We start from the raw sequence: 16022 nt of genomic DNA, 5'->3' as shown, positions 1-16022 counted from the left end.
TGTTAGGGCTTTTAGGCATATGGCTTGAGAGTAACGTATTTATGCCAGAAGGGCCGTAACCTACGCGGCATTATGCCAAAAGGGCCGTAACCTCCCGCGTACCCCACGCGGCGTTCTGTCAAAAGGGCCTTAATTAACCTGCGGTTTTCGTACGCGCGCGCGTAGTCAGCGTCCTTGCTTCTGGTAATACACCAGTTTACAGTTGTATCAGTGCGCATGCGCAGAGAGTTGACCTCGGGTCATTGGCCCCGGAAGCGGGGCCAATAACCTTTGACCAGTGGTATTTATGCGTAAATTAAGATTGCGCCCATGCAAATGATGATTTGCGCGCACAACGCAGCGCGTAGGCAGTGATATCACCATAATTTGCATGGGCGCATGCAATCTTAATTTACGCATAAATACATGACCTCTAGGTCATTGGCCTTGTTTGAAATGGCGCACACAACTGTAAACTGGTGTATTATATTTAAACGTCTTTGGCTTCGGCATAGTACATATTTTCTTGTTTCGCAACACGTTTGGCTTTACCAGAAAGCCCCTGCTACGGCTACTGGATCACGAAAACTGATAAAACTGATTTTAGAAAAGGTATTTTTGATATCTGAATATTTTTATTAATAAAATACAGCTTACGGTGAAGTTATTTTTTAGAGATCGTGCATTTAGGACAACTTTTTCGTTGTTTATTTTTTATCACAGTCCCATCCGTTGACATCTGCGTATTTTATGAGTCAGTTGCATTTCATGCATCCACATCTACTAACTTAAATCTCGCTCAGAATTCATGATCTAAATTCATGACATACTTTCAGTGATTATTCTAAGTACATTGTGTCTATTGTAGACTAATCATGTTTTTAATGGTGTTTCTACTGATATTATTGAATTAAATGGAAATTACAAATTAATTTGTCATTGATTTTAAAAACAATCTAGACTTTAGAGTCTACCGTGTAGGCCTCTAGGCTCTAGACTCTAAGTTAGATCTAGTCTAACTTAGGCCTAGACTCTAGGTTAAGGTCTTTTTGGCGTAAGGAAACAGATGAGATACGCATTAAGGGTCTTTTGAAATTCATAATTATCTTCATAAATAGATCTAAATCGAATTAAAACAAGTGAAGCACATCATTTTAAAGAGAATGATGAAATCTACAAGGTGATGTTAATATTTAATAACTCAATAACGCATAAAATTGGGTTAAGGCCCTTTTGCCTTTTTGGCATAAGGCCGACGATATATTAGATAAATAATACAACGAAAATTGGAAGAGCTAGGTTGTTCCTTGTTTTGATAATTTCTTATAGACTATTTCATTGGTTTTTTGACCCATGTATTTTATTGTTTTTGTTGTTTTCTTTCATTTCTAACTACAATTGAACTATTTTGACCCCAAAACAAACACCTAAACTTTAAACAAGACCAAGTAACCAATGTTTTATCTCTTTTTAGGAAAAACGATATTTCTATAGGTTTTGTACACAAATCACAAAAGTGAGTGATTTTCGGGCTGACAAGCAAAGACGAAAGGTCACGTGGCTTTGTAACTATAGACTATGTCTGATTTTCTGATTTTTTTTTTCTTCACAAGATGCGTAAGACTCGAAAGAAAAAAGTCATGCAAGGAAAACTTTATATCTGCCACGGTTCCGGAGTAGTCACAAAATTACTACAAAAGGGGGGGGGGGGTCAAATTGACCCCCCCCCCCCCCCCCCCCCCCGGTTAAGATAGGGTTAAAGCTGTATGTCATAGGACAAGTGCTACTCTAAATAGTTATCCCATCTAGCCCATAAGATTTGACCCTTTTAAAGTTACTTTTGATCAACTAATCATTGACGAAAAGGTTATCAGTTTGCATGTATAGCTCTTTTTATCAATAAAGCATTCATCAGGGGTTTTATTTGTTTTATGTTCCTCAAATTTGGGGCATGACATTATGAAGTGTGAGTAGTTTGTTGCCATTAATCTCTCCTTCTTAACAGTCATTGCACATTCTGTATGTTTTCTGAGCACTTCTGTGTCTTACTGTGTAATTATTTTGAACCGGCTTGTACAACATATTTCTTCTCATTTTTGCTTTTATCAAGGAATTGAATGTAAAATTCCATCAGTTTCCAGTGGTTCTGTTTCTGGTTGTCCGATATCTGCTCTCTATGGAGATCCATGTTATTTCAGATGCAATGATGGATTCAAGACCAGTGAAGGATTGAAGTCTAGTACCAGAGTTTGTCAGGATAATAAGGCATTTGATGGACAAGATTTTCAATGTGATGGTAATGATTTTTTTTAAACAATGCTTGATTTTAGTCTGTCTTTTTTATTTTTTACTGCTAGGATATGCATGGACATAAAAATATGAGAAAAAAAAACCATACTGGTCCTTATTTGTTGAATTATGGATTTGTACATTTTAGGGTTACTTTCCACATAGAAGGAAGATAAAGTAGTAAGAAAGAAGATAACCAGAAGGTAATCAGAATGGTAAGATCAATTATTTCGATATTGTTGATGCATGGGGAGGGGTGCGAGTGGGAGTAAAGAAAGCACTACCGATAAGTGGAGAGGTATATTGTTTACATTTTGTTTATATCCAATGCATTTCTTATTATAGTCCCGGTAAGATGTCCTACGTTGAGTGCCCCTAACAATGGTTCTGTGACACCAGAGATGTGTACTCACCCCGATGGAGTGCTCTTCAACACCCTTTGCTCCTTCTCATGCGATAATGGGTACCTACAGAATGGGGTCTACCAAAAGACATGCCTAGATACTGCGAAGTGGAACGACATGCGAGAAGTAACATGTACAGGTAAGATTCCATGCAACATAGGCCGGGTGTACAGAGTTTTCACACATTTCATTACAAAATTAGGAATGTGTTAATCGATCAATGATTTCTCATATTCTACCCAAGATTTTCTTTATAGATCAGTCACTAAGAAATGGACAGGAAAAAATCGCGACCTCATGGTGCAACATACTAGATTTATTTATCACAAGATAGTAAAGATAATTGCCTGAAAATAACATACGTTCAGTTGGTATCCCGTTTTACTTACATGAAATCTTCTCTCAAAATGATGATTTCCAAACCCTTGTCGATAATTTATTTCTTTTCTTTCGAACTCACACAAAATGCTGCAAAGGTTGACAATCTTTTTGTTAGAATTTCCATATTTTCTCATCCAATTTCAAAAATAAATTTGTCACCAGGTAATTTCATGGGTTTCTCTTTCCATCAGATATTATACAAGCTCTTTTGCTCGTCCTTGTATTTCAGATAATGAAGCACCTGTTTTCTCACCTCCTTGTCCAATAAATCTCCCTGGGCCCTTCAATGCTGATGAAGGATACACCTATGCCACTATACATAACATCAGCGACCTGGAACCTGAAGCATCTGACAACTCTGGCGATTTCAGTCTAACACTGTAAGTTGCCTTCTGCATTATTTGGCTCTTGTCCATTAATTAGTCTCTTAGTAACTGTCTCTTAGAAATGATGGAGTGACAGTCTGTCAGTTACTCAGTGTGTATAATGATCTATTTTGTTTGACACTTTTGTTAACATATGAGAATCATTAGATTTTGCTTCTTTCTCCCATGCTCTTTTAAAGCCTGTCTACACTAGTTTGGCCAGGGGGATTAGACCTCCATGCAAGGTCACTGATAGGTGGTTATCTCATTTAAGCAGCTTTCAATCAACATAAGAAAAACAGGATCATGGGGGACGAACAGGCATCGTTTGCTATATGTGACCCGGCACCACAAAACCAACAAAAAGTCGCAAAAAATTATTTTCCTGATTTCATCTGATTATGAAAGAAGAAGTTCTCCTCATTAAAATGGTATATTACTTGTCCAAATTGAAGCTTCCTAACCCTTTCAATTTAGTGAATGAAAAGAGCTGGTAAGGGAGGTTACTGATATTAAATTGTGAGAAAGAGAGCTTTAAAGTTTGGGGCTATTCAAGCATGCGGAGCAAGCAAACCACAGGGAAATCAATAGAAGGGTGAATCAAAAGGCCATAGCAACCACTATGAAGAGATTTTCAGATTAGGCTGAAATTTGGCCTGATGGTCAAACATAGTCTGTTCATTATGTTTCTGAGGTTTCAATGTGTGGACTTAGTCTTTCAAAAGTTATTATGTTGTAAATGTATAGAGTTGTAATTGGACAGATTAAGTGAACTGCAACATAGTGCCGAGACACCTGCACTAGACAATGCCTATTCATGGTGGACCCGGAGTCTTTTTGTTCCCCCTTACATAACACTGCTTGTCACCTATCTTGTTTTGTATACATCTGGGCAATTATTTGTAACCACATTATGAACTTGCTTTATACTTAATTCCCATACTGTTTTCTTTCTCACAGGAGGTTCAAAGTATTTTTACTATGACTTGCTCTTTCATTTCCAGTAGCCATCCTGATGATAATTAATGGAAGCAATTCATAAATACCAGCCAGAAAGTGGTATAAAAATAAAGAAAGGCAGGAGACACACAGTAAAGACACCAACATAGAATAACGAAAAATAGAAAGAATGAGAGAGAGAGGGAGAGAGACAGAGAGGGAAAAGAAGGGGGAGAATTATGATAGCTGTAAGCAAAATGATGATATCAAGAGTGTGAATGTGTGTTTACAATAAGAACTTGATTTCAAAACTCTTATGGGAGAATAAATTTGGAAGCACAGAAATGAAAACAAAATTATTTAGGGAATGTCACAACTCTTTCTCATCCTGTATCACAAGTTTAAAAATGCAACAACTCTCTCTCATCCTTTATCACAAGTTTGAAAATGCAACAACTCTTTCTCATCCTGTATCACAAGTTTAAAATGCAACAACTCTTTCTCATCCTTTATCACAAGTTTAAAAATGCAACAACTCGTTCTCATCCTTTATCACAAGTTTGAAAATGCAACAACTCTTTCTCATCCTTTATCACAAGTTTGAAAATGCAACAACTCTTTCTCATCCTGTATCATAAAATGCAACAACTCTTTCTCATCCTTTATCACAAGTTTAAAAATGCAACAACTCTTTCTCATCCTGTATCACAAGTTTAAAATGCAACAACTCTTTCTCATCATTTATCACAAGTTTGAAAATGCAACAACTCAAGCTACTCGAAGTCGTTAACGGAGAATATAAGACGAACGCAAATCTGGAACTCGGATGTGAAAGCGGATACAAACAAAATGGCGCGCCGCACTGATTGCTATAACGGACCAATCACAGCCCGCGTAGCACGACCCGTTAGCAACGACCGACCATTTCCGGACTACGATAATTTCGCTTGGGAAAAGTGATCAAATTTTGGAAGAGACCGAAGGCTGTGCGAAAAAAACTGGTCTAGAAATACCGTTTAAAACACATCTTCTACTATGTTTTAGACTTCCAAATTTTGATACTAGGTACAGAAAAGACCACTCTTTCAGAAAATGCAAAAAAACAAAAATCTATTTTTTCACCTAAATTGACATTTTAGCTGATTACGGAGAATCGCTGGTTGCGACTTTTTGTTGGTTTTGTGGTGCCGGGTCACATATGGAGGGCGCAAGAAGCTATAAGTAGTGCAGTGGGTTTTTAAAGTTGAATATGCGGGGGAACACTTACTTTAGTTAGTCCAATACATAATACATATAAATCCTTTATTGAGTGAAATATCAGCAATACTCTTCATGGTGGAGGTACCAGGGGCGGAACTCTCCACCCCTTTTCAGGGCTCTTCTTCTTTTCAAAGATTGCTGTAAATTTGAAAAGATAAAGTACAATTCAAATCATTTATGACAAGTCATAGACTTTAGTTTTCGATGTCTACTTTATTTAAGTGGCATGCAATCGCCCTTTTTGAAAGTGCTTCCACTTCTTTACATATTATCTGTTTAAGGTTTTATCTTGAAGTATATTGGAACCTGGCCATTACCATTCAATAACATGTCTTGATTTTCCAATGCAAAGCTTGAATATCGCTGAATGGATATGAAATCTGGCCTTAACAAGGTATGAGGAGAAGTTACAAAATTAACACACCGTGTACGAGAACAGCTTGTTTGTTTGGTACAATTTAGATGATTAACCAGTAATACCATCAATTTATTACAATTTTATAGTGAAAACCAGTAAGCCTATAGTTCCACCAGACAAAATTATTTTGCGAACCATATTATCATTTAGTTGAGAATTAGAGGAACAAAATTGATCTTAGATTAATTTTATTATAGGTTTTCCCGCCCAACTTCGTAAACTTAGCATCCGAATTAACGTTACGTTCATTCAAGTTTGTGCGAAATTGAATGACTATGTAGATCAACATTCAAATACCTAATTGCGTCATTCAATTTGATTTAGTAGCATGCGATTTCATACTCTTGTCACAGAGACGTGCAAAACGAGCATTTAATTTAGAAAAGCGTGCAAAGAGCATTCAAATTCGCGCCAGACAGACGGTGGTATGTCTTCGTGCATTCAATTTCTTGATTAGGCATACATATGTGACATTTGTGCATTGCTTTTCATTTGATGTTAATTTGTCACTTAATATACTTCTGTTTGAATAATTTGATGCAAAGTTTACTTAGAGGAATGACATGCGTAATCGTTCTGTCATTACACAGGTAACTTCCCAGAGAAGGTGCACAATTTTTTTTTCTCTTCTAAGCACAAGCTATAAATCAACAGATCTTGGACAGAGGTAGAGCGACATGGACATGATGGAAACAAAATACAATGATGAATAAAGAAAAATATTTTAAATTAAAAGAAAGAAAAATCACCTACTCAATCAAGATTGATCAAAACAAACCATTAATAATGAAAAATATGAAGATATGAATAAAGTGATGTTTAAACAAAAATAAAGAATGTCGAAAGAAAGAGAAAACATAAAATGCAATATGCATATATCAGATAAATAAGAAGATTGTATAATTTGAAATCATGTCAGAAAAAAATCATAGAGAAAAAGAATAAAAAAATGAACATGAAATACTGAATATCCGAATGAACATCGAGCCTCATACTATGATTATGAGGTCTAGTTTTAATTTGAATGACCCGATTGCGAAAAAGGCTGCTCATAGACGAAAATCAAACCGTAATTCGCCAAAGAATTCACCTCCCACTCAACATTGGCGAAATTGAATGACCCTTACGCATTTCCAAATTGATTGAACCAAGCTTAAATTTGAATGTGCATGTTTAGAAAATTCGGTGCCTCAAAACGAAATTGAATGCAACAAGTTGAAAAATGAAACAGGGGAGCAACAAGTGGAGAAAATTTGATCGAACATGAATGCACGTTAATGAAATTGATTGCTGCTTTTACGAAATTGGCCGGAAAAACCTATAGTACATCATATGTGGTTAAAGATCGTAAACTTATTCATGTTTTAATATTTTTTTTCCTTTTCAGGAAATCAATGATACCAATAGAAAACAAGTTTCCTGAGACCCCAACAAGATTGACCTACAATGCTATCGACTCTGAAGGAAATCTGGCAGTTTGTGACGTTATTGTTCATGTCACAGGTACAAATATATATCTAAATCAATCCTTCTTTCAATGGTTTGATTATTTTTCTTTGTTAAAAGCTACATAGTACAGCAATGAATGTTGTACATATAGGTTTGGGCCTATGAATATCCTGGAGGAGTGGTCAGTTCCTGTCTTTCTCCCCCTTTTTTTATTTTTGTTAAATCTCTCTCAAGTTTTGTCATTGTTATCCCCTCGCCGACGAAGTCGGAGGGGATATAGTAACGCTGCCGTCCGTGCGTCCGGCCGTGCGTCTGTGCGTCCGGCCGTCCGTCCGTCCGTAACAAATTTGGTTTCCAATCGATAACTTCAGTAATGTTTGACGGATTTGAATGAAATTGGATATGAAGGTACATGATATCGAAATACAGGCTAAGTTTGACTTCCGAGTATGTAGGTCAAAGGTCATTGCTCATAAACTATGCGAATCTGGTTTCCGATCCATAACTTTAGTATTGTTTGACGGATTTTAATGAAATTTGATATGAAGGTACATGGTATCAAAACACAGCCTAAGTTCAATTTCTGAGTATGTAGGTCAAAGGTCATAGCTCATTAAATATGCAAATCTGGTTTCCGATCCATAACTTAAGTATTTTTATGCCTCCGTTACAAAGTAGCCGGAGGCATTCTGTTTTCGGGTCGTCCGTCCGTCCGTACGTCCTGTTCTCGTGATCGCGTTATCTCAAGAACCGATTAATGGATTCCTGCCAAACTTGAGTCATGTATGTATCTTGCAGAGCCAATGAACTGATCAGATTTTGGGGTCACGAGATCCAAGGTCAAAGGTCACAGGGCTCATTTTGTATGCAAAAATAGCTCGTGATCGCATTATCTCAAGAACCAATTAATGGATTACAGCCAAACTCAGGTCATGTATGTATCTTGCAGAGCCCATGAGCTGATTAGATTTTGGGGTCAAAAGGTTGAAGGTCAAAGGTCACAGGGCTCATTATGTTTTCAAAAATAGCTTGTGATCACATTATCTCAAGAACCAATTGATGGATTCCTGCCAAACTTGGGTCATGTATGTATCTTGCAGAGCCAATGAACTGATAAAATTTTGGGCTCACCAGCTCGAAGGTCAAAGGTCACAGGGCTCATTATGTATCCACAAATAGCTTGTGATCGCATTATCATGAGAACCAATAGACAGATTACTATCAAACTCAAGACATGTATATGTATCTTGCAGACCAATCAACTGAATAGGTTTTAGCGTCATAAGGTCAAAGTCATGGGGCTCATTAAGGATGCCTATGAATAGCTTGTGCATGCATTATCATTAAAACCGACAGATGGATTACAATCAAACTTGAAATTGTTTCTGTTTTGGTGTGTAAAATTGCTCTATGGCGGAGGCATCATTTTCGACTGCACGCAGTCGAAGTTCCATCTAGTTATAAATGTAATGCTTCCTGGGAGAAATTTCAATTATTTAAACACACCTGCACTACTGGGTGTAAGCCACAAATATGTTTAAATAACTTTAGTATTGTTTGACGGATTTTAATGTAATTTGATATGAAGGTTCATGGTATCAAAACACAGCCTAAGTTCGATTTCAGAGTATGTAGGTCAAAGGTCATAGCTCTTTAAATATGCGAATCTGGTTTCCATTTGATAACTTGAGTAATGTTTGACCAATTTTAATGAAATTTAATATAAAGGTACAGTGTATATGGTATCAAAATACATCTACAGGCTAAGTTTGAATTCTGAGTATGTAGGTCAAAGGTGAAAGGTCATAGCTCATTAAATATGCAAAAACACCTAATTATATATGTGAACTTCCTTGCCTAGTAATATAATAGTATAGTCCAATGGAGGTAACTTGTTCTGATGTATATAGGCCATTTTTACCCTGCGAGGAGATGCAACGCTTTGCATTGACTTGTTCTCTTTAGGCCTATCATTTTACTTTTATTTGGAGGTGGTGATGGAGAGAGAGGTTGTTCATTCAATATGCCTCTGGCCCGAAAGCTTACCTTTATTAGCTCAACACAATCCTATGCAGTCAGTCCATATCTCGCTCAAAGAACTGTCTACACCCAAGGCCTTGCTTTCCTTTAATGTCTGCATTCATTTTGTTTATTTTTAGTTTTCCGATGTCCTCGACTTCAAGCTCCTTTTCATGGATCTGTTGTCAACTGCTCTGTTAGTCCTGTATATGGGTCTCATTGTTCCTTCTCATGTGATGAAGGATACGACCTCGTAGGATCAGAAACGAGAACATGTGAATTGAGCGGTGATTATGGACCAGCGAGCTGGACCGGTACCGAACCAGTATGTCAAGGTTTGTCCAACAGGCATTCGAGCCATAGAGATGTTATATGGGGTGGGGGGCATATATTTTGTGAAGTTTTTGTGTACTTATAAATTAGTCCATATTATAGGGTTTTCCACAATTGTTTTTTAAATGGCTGTTGAATCTATGAAGTCTGAAGAGCCCGTTTTGTATGAATTGTATTCTTGCTGGGGAATGCTTTCTGGTAAAAGAGGTATTTTTTGTCGCTTAAACACTATATCTGTCTATGAAAGATAAAGATTAGACATTGCGGGGCAGTTACAAGAGGAATCAATTTAAACTTGATGTGCAGCAACATCACCTAATTCTGATAATGTATGATAGATATTAATGCATTTCTTATCAAAGAAATTTATATCACATTAGGGTTTCTAATTATATACAAGAATCGTAATATATAATTTTTTTTAATCCTTACTGATGATCTCTCAATTCCCCATCGACTAGTAAATTTCCAATGTATCCTTTATCAAACGTTTATAACAACAACATTTTTAATATTTTTTTTAATGGAAAATTAGATACATATATGGTATGATTATCATTGTCAGAATTAATTTAGCCCGGGCCCTTAGTTGCAAATGGCCCAATTGCTCATTTGTCCTCATATGTGCTGAGCCTCAACTTTTTTGAATTAATTTGTTTGATTTTGTTTGAATTTAGGGCACATGTTTTTTTGGGGTCCAACCACATGCAACCGGCCTTCTCAGCGCCCTTGCCTTGACACTAACCATCAAGACTGTTAAACTAAGATGGTTTAACTCAAATATAAGAGATCATAACAAAAATGTATTATTTATTAAAAAATTGTTTGATGTAAGCCTTTTGAAAATTAATGATGTCGTAAAAAACTCTAGATTTATGTCTTTGAGAGAAATTGAAGAAAGATTTGAGAAAAAAACATGCTTCTTTGTTTCAAGAATATTACATCATAGTAAATGCGATTCCCAAAGTTTGGAAACAGAATATGTTAAGACAGGTACATGTATATGATATGACACAAGAAGAAAATGAAGGTGTCATGAAAAATGTTTTAATGAATGTTAACACTAAACGAAAGTCAAAGTTTTTTTTACTCTACGTTGTCTATTCATTCAATTGTTAGACCTCCAATCGAAGAGAAATGGGAAGAAATGTTAAATAGTACAGAACAAATCGACTGGAAAGTCATATTGTCATTTAATTTACAAGCTATGAAAGAAAACAAAATATCAGAAATTAATTTTAAGTTATTACACAACTTATTACCAAATAGGTATAATTTATTCAAATGGAAATTGTGTAACAATCCCTTATGTTTATATGATGATCAGTTACACGACAATCTCCATTTATTTTTGGAAAATGCAAACACACAAGATTGTTTTGGTTAAAATTTGGAGACATAATTCGAGAACTTTACAATGTTAATTTTTCTTTTGACAAATTCGTTTTAATTGAAGGTTATAACTTGAAAAACAAATTATTTAAAAGTTTGTATGCAAAATACGCAGTTTATTTAACATTTATGCAAGCAGAAAATCGCAAACTCATGTTTCATGAAGTCTCTATTCTTTGTATTTTCAAAAGATTAATCCACAACCGATTAAAGATTGAAAGGAACTGTAAAACAAAAAAGCTATGCATTTTTGAAAACACTGTTATTCAAGAAAACGAAACATGTTTTATTTGAACTATGTTAAGATGCTACGATGTTATTTCAATTGATTGTGTATGATTGTTTGATTTGTTCAAAAGCATATATTTATCAATAAATTCATTTTACAAAAAAAAAAAAAAAAAAAAAAAAAAAGACTGTTAAACTATAACTTACATGAATATTGACTACATTTTCTAAATATAGCGAAGAAATGCGAAGCGCTGGCAACACCTGAAAACGCTGTGAAATCTGGCTGCATTAACAACCCACCAAACACCGAAGACTACGGCACTCAGTGTATTTTCTACTGTCTGTACGGTTTTGAAGGGGTTGGTGATAGCAGCTCAATCTGTCAGGCAGATGAAACATGGACCCGTGAGAGTTTCAATTGCATACGTAAGACATGTGCTTTATGTAAAAATGTCATGTATATGTTCTAGAGGCTCCTTAACTTTCAATCATAAGGTTGGGAATTCGAATCCAAGCCCAACAGTTACTTCATGTTTCAAGGCATTAACTTACATCACAACTCTCCGCCCAGGTGTAAGTAGGTAACCTGAAGAGCCTGAGGGCTACTTACTTTGGTGCCTCAGATTATTTAGACTAGACCTAAGCTATATATGTCTTATACCTATCTATCTATTAAAACAAAACAGAGAATATTTGAGATATTCACCGAAGAGTTTTACTACTGTACCTGGTGTAACAGACTAATTTTCCAGGACCGAAGCACCTTTTTTGTAGATAATAGACATTTTTAGGCATGTTATCCCCTCTACCAACCCCCAAAACAGAAGAAATAAAGATTGTAAAACACACCTTTTTATCATTTTCAAGGAGGCTCCATATCGACAAATATTGAAGCCTTGTACATTTAACACATAAAGGGTGTTTGTTTATCTTTTCTAGCTGCATCATGTAAAGTCCTAGAAGCTCCAGACGAGGGATCAGTCACTCCAGAGGAATGTTCAATGGCTCCTGTCTTTGGACAGTCATGTGTTGTATCATGTAATCCAGGTTACCAGCTTGATCCTCCTAACTTCTCTGTGCTGTCATGTCAGGGAAATGGAAAGTGGGCTCCAGGAAACCTCATGGGGACAACTTGCAAAGGTGATAAATTATCATACTTTGTCAAAGAACCTCTCAGATCAAAAGGATTCATTCTTCAATGGATAGGAACTCAGTTTATTCACTGTCATGTATCTTTGCTCCAGTGATCTCAAGGCAGTAAGATTCTTTTTGAATGGTCAATTCACTTAGAAAGTCCACAATGGCTAATTATATATCAATATTTGCAAGTACAATGGCACATTTAAAGTAACCTGTGTGTTTTGATCATGTGTGTATCCCATCAGCATGTAACATTTGCAATGCCTGCAACCAACACAACAATTAGCCATGACAAATCATTACTGTGCTTCAAAAATACCCCCAAACAAATCATATATATAAATGATAATACATGTATGTTATATAAACGATGATGATTTGATGTTATCTATCATTCTGTTCATTAAGCTAAATTACATTTTCTATCATGATTGTATAGGCAAACTTTCCCTGCTGACTTTTTCTTTATACAGACATACAAAGCCCATCCTTTTCTCCATGTCCTCAAAATCTGCCGCCTTTTATTGCTCGTCGTGAGGAAACTCTGGTAAACGTCACCTGGAATATAACAGCTACGGACAACAGTGGTAAAAAACCTACCATTGTATGTGACAATGAACCAGGCCTAATGGAAGAAGGTGATTTTGAAGTCAGGTGCACCGCCACAGATGATGACAATAATGTCAAAACATGTACATTTGACGTTGCAGTACAGGGTAAGTGTACACATTGGTTTATAACAGTACATGAAGAGTACAGTAAACTTTTTCAAGCTTCTTCAGAATTTAGACATGGAATTACCCCAAATTGATTTTGATTTTACCGGGCAGGTAATGAAGACACGTTGTCAAAAGCTATCCTGATTGGCATTAGATGAGATTCCCCTGGCGGATTTAACCACGGCAGAACCCAAACGGTGTACGGTATGCCGCATTTGACGAAACAAGATCGCCATCACTAAACAGGGCCAGACTTGATTTATGTGTATCTTCCATATTTACTCTATTTATCATGTTTAATATCTATAACAATATATAGCAAGAAACTATATCAATCCATATTTTACGAATTCAGTTGATCATGTTAAATAAACCAGTAAACCTCAGACTGACTTCCCTTGTTAATCCCAATTTCAAACAAGAGGTTATAAGCCCAGCTCCAGTTTTAAACTCTAGAATTACAGCCTATATCACGTTAATGTTTACTCTAGAGAAACATCTCACTTTGCATTACATGATATCCAATTCCTGATAAAATATGTTTACATGACATCAGGATACTCATTTTTTTTCTGATGCGAATGTTAATTATGAAGTTCACAAATGCCGTCCGTATGTGCTGCCGTCTTTTGCTGAGTTTGCTGGTGAATGTGATACAATATGGGGCGCTGAGTGCAACATAACCTGCAATCCTGGCTATCACCTGACTGGTTCTAGCACAGTCACATGTGAGGTTGATGGATCTAAAACAAGGTGGACTGCACAAACGACACCGAGATGTGAAGGTAAAGACTTTATTCAATGGTGAATAGACCACTTTTCTAATAGGGGTGAACGTACATGTATGACACTGTTAAAAGGGAAATTATATAAAGTGTTGTTTTAATAGAATAGGGCAATCCTCATATGCACGCCTTTTGGCTGTTCTATGAATTTTAGATCCTTTTCCTTAAAAACTGATAAAAAAGAATCAAATAAAATCAAATCTATTTTGGATTGTGTTCTTATGAAGTCCTGAAGTTGTAAACATAGTGTGTGCTTTGTATTTTGTTCACATTATTATGAATACTTTAACTAGAAATAACTGGAACTATACTAACAACTAATGCTATGCCTAAATGTATGATATATGGTATGAATGATAGGCAAATGTAACCAGGATGGATTGTCAATGCTAATAATCTAGAAAGACAACTAAATTACCCCTGTTTGCAAATGTATTTAATTATATGCACGTTTCTTTTCTTTCCTCATGTTTCTGTTATCTTAACCATGACATGCTGGAGTGGTCCAGAGGCTCTATGTTAACAAAGGGATGTTCTAGGTCATATAATAATAATAATATTTTTGTATGCCTCCGTTAAGAAGTAGCTGGAGGCATTATGTTTTCGGGTTGTCCGTCCGTCCGTACGTCCCGTTCTCGTGATCGCGTTATCTCAAGAACCTACAGATGGATTCCTACCAAACTTTGGTCATGTATGTAACTTGCAGAGCCAATGAACTGATTAGATTTTGGGGTCCTGAGGTCAAAGGTCAAAGGTTACAGGGCTCATTATGTATGCAAAAATAGCTTGTGATCGCGTTATCTCAAGAACTGACTGATGGATTCCTGCCAAACTTAGGTCATGTATGTATCTTGCAGAGCCAATGAAATGATTAGATTTTGGGGTCATGAGGTCAAGGTCAAAGGTCACAGGGCTCATTTTGTATGCAAAAAAAGCTTGTGATTGTATTATCATTAGAACCGATGGATGGATTACCATCAAACTCAAGACATGTATGTATTTTTGCATTTGGGGTCATGAGTTCAAAGATCAAAGGGTCATAAATGTATGTGAGAAATAGCTTGTAATCACGATATTCTGAGAACCTGTTAATGGATTACAACCGAACTTGAATTTGAAATATTTCTTCCGTTTTGGTTTGTAAAATTGCTCTATGACGGAGGCATCACTTTTGACTGCGCGCAGTCGAAGTTCCATCTATTTTTTTTTTTTTTAGTCCACTCCAAATTTTATTAAACCGAAAATGGAAATTCTTTTTGCCCAATTTTTTGAGCCCGGCAGCTACTGAGCAGCGCCAGACCAACGTTGCTCTATCCCCTTATTGTTGAACGCCAAACAAGGTAGCAGCAACTCCCGTCTTTTAACGTCTTTTGGTATGACGCGGCCGGGGTTCGAACCGACGACCCCCCGGTTGTGAGGCGGACGCTCTACTGACTGAGCCAACACATATAGATCCACGTTTGATTATAGTAATGTTTTTATGCCTTGACTACAAGAACCCCTCGATGAATTTGACCCAAACTTTATGTATCTTGCAGAGCCAATGAACTGAATAGATTTGTGGGTCACAAGCTTCAAGGTCAAAGGTCACAGGGCTAATTATGTATGATAAAATAGCTCATGATCGCGTTATCTCAAGAACCCGTCTATGGATTCCTGCCAAACTTGGGTCATATATGTATCTTGCTGAGCCGATGAACTGATTAGATTTGGGGGTCACAAGATTCAAGGTCAAAGGTCACAGGGCTCAGTATGTATGCTAAAATAGCTTGTGATCGTTATCTCAATAACCTTTTGATGGATTCCTGCTAAATTTGGGTCATGTTTGTATCTTGCAGAGCCAATGAATTGATTGGATTTTAGGGTCATGAGGTCAGGATCAAAGGCCGGGTCAAACATGTTTATAAAACATAGCTTGT

At 36.5% G+C, this 16022-nt stretch overlaps 1 protein-coding gene across 1 annotated transcript in view; it reads left to right on the top strand.

Annotated features, from left to right (window-relative positions):
• LOC754362 overlaps positions 1-16022 on the top strand; it is a 75314-nt gene that overhangs the window by 9013 nt on the left and 50279 nt on the right. The window contains exons 6-14 of the mRNA XM_030990787.1: positions 2090-2275; positions 2614-2811; positions 3283-3433; positions 7423-7538; positions 9644-9838; positions 11694-11885; positions 12399-12599; positions 13073-13315; positions 13915-14103. Coding sequence (XP_030846647.1) covers positions 2090-2275; positions 2614-2811; positions 3283-3433; positions 7423-7538; positions 9644-9838; positions 11694-11885; positions 12399-12599; positions 13073-13315; positions 13915-14103 — 1671 coding nt within the window. The remainder of the gene's footprint in view (positions 1-2089; positions 2276-2613; positions 2812-3282; positions 3434-7422; positions 7539-9643; positions 9839-11693; positions 11886-12398; positions 12600-13072; positions 13316-13914; positions 14104-16022) is intronic.

The sequence above is a fragment of the Strongylocentrotus purpuratus genome, unplaced genomic scaffold, assembly GCF_000002235.5.
Source record: "Strongylocentrotus purpuratus isolate Spur 01 unplaced genomic scaffold, Spur_5.0 spur5_scaffold_19, whole genome shotgun sequence".
Classification (NCBI taxonomy): Eukaryota; Metazoa; Echinodermata; class Echinoidea; order Camarodonta; family Strongylocentrotidae; genus Strongylocentrotus; species Strongylocentrotus purpuratus.
Note: the sequence above shows the minus strand (reverse complement) of the source record. Positions and strands in the feature narration are given on the sequence as shown.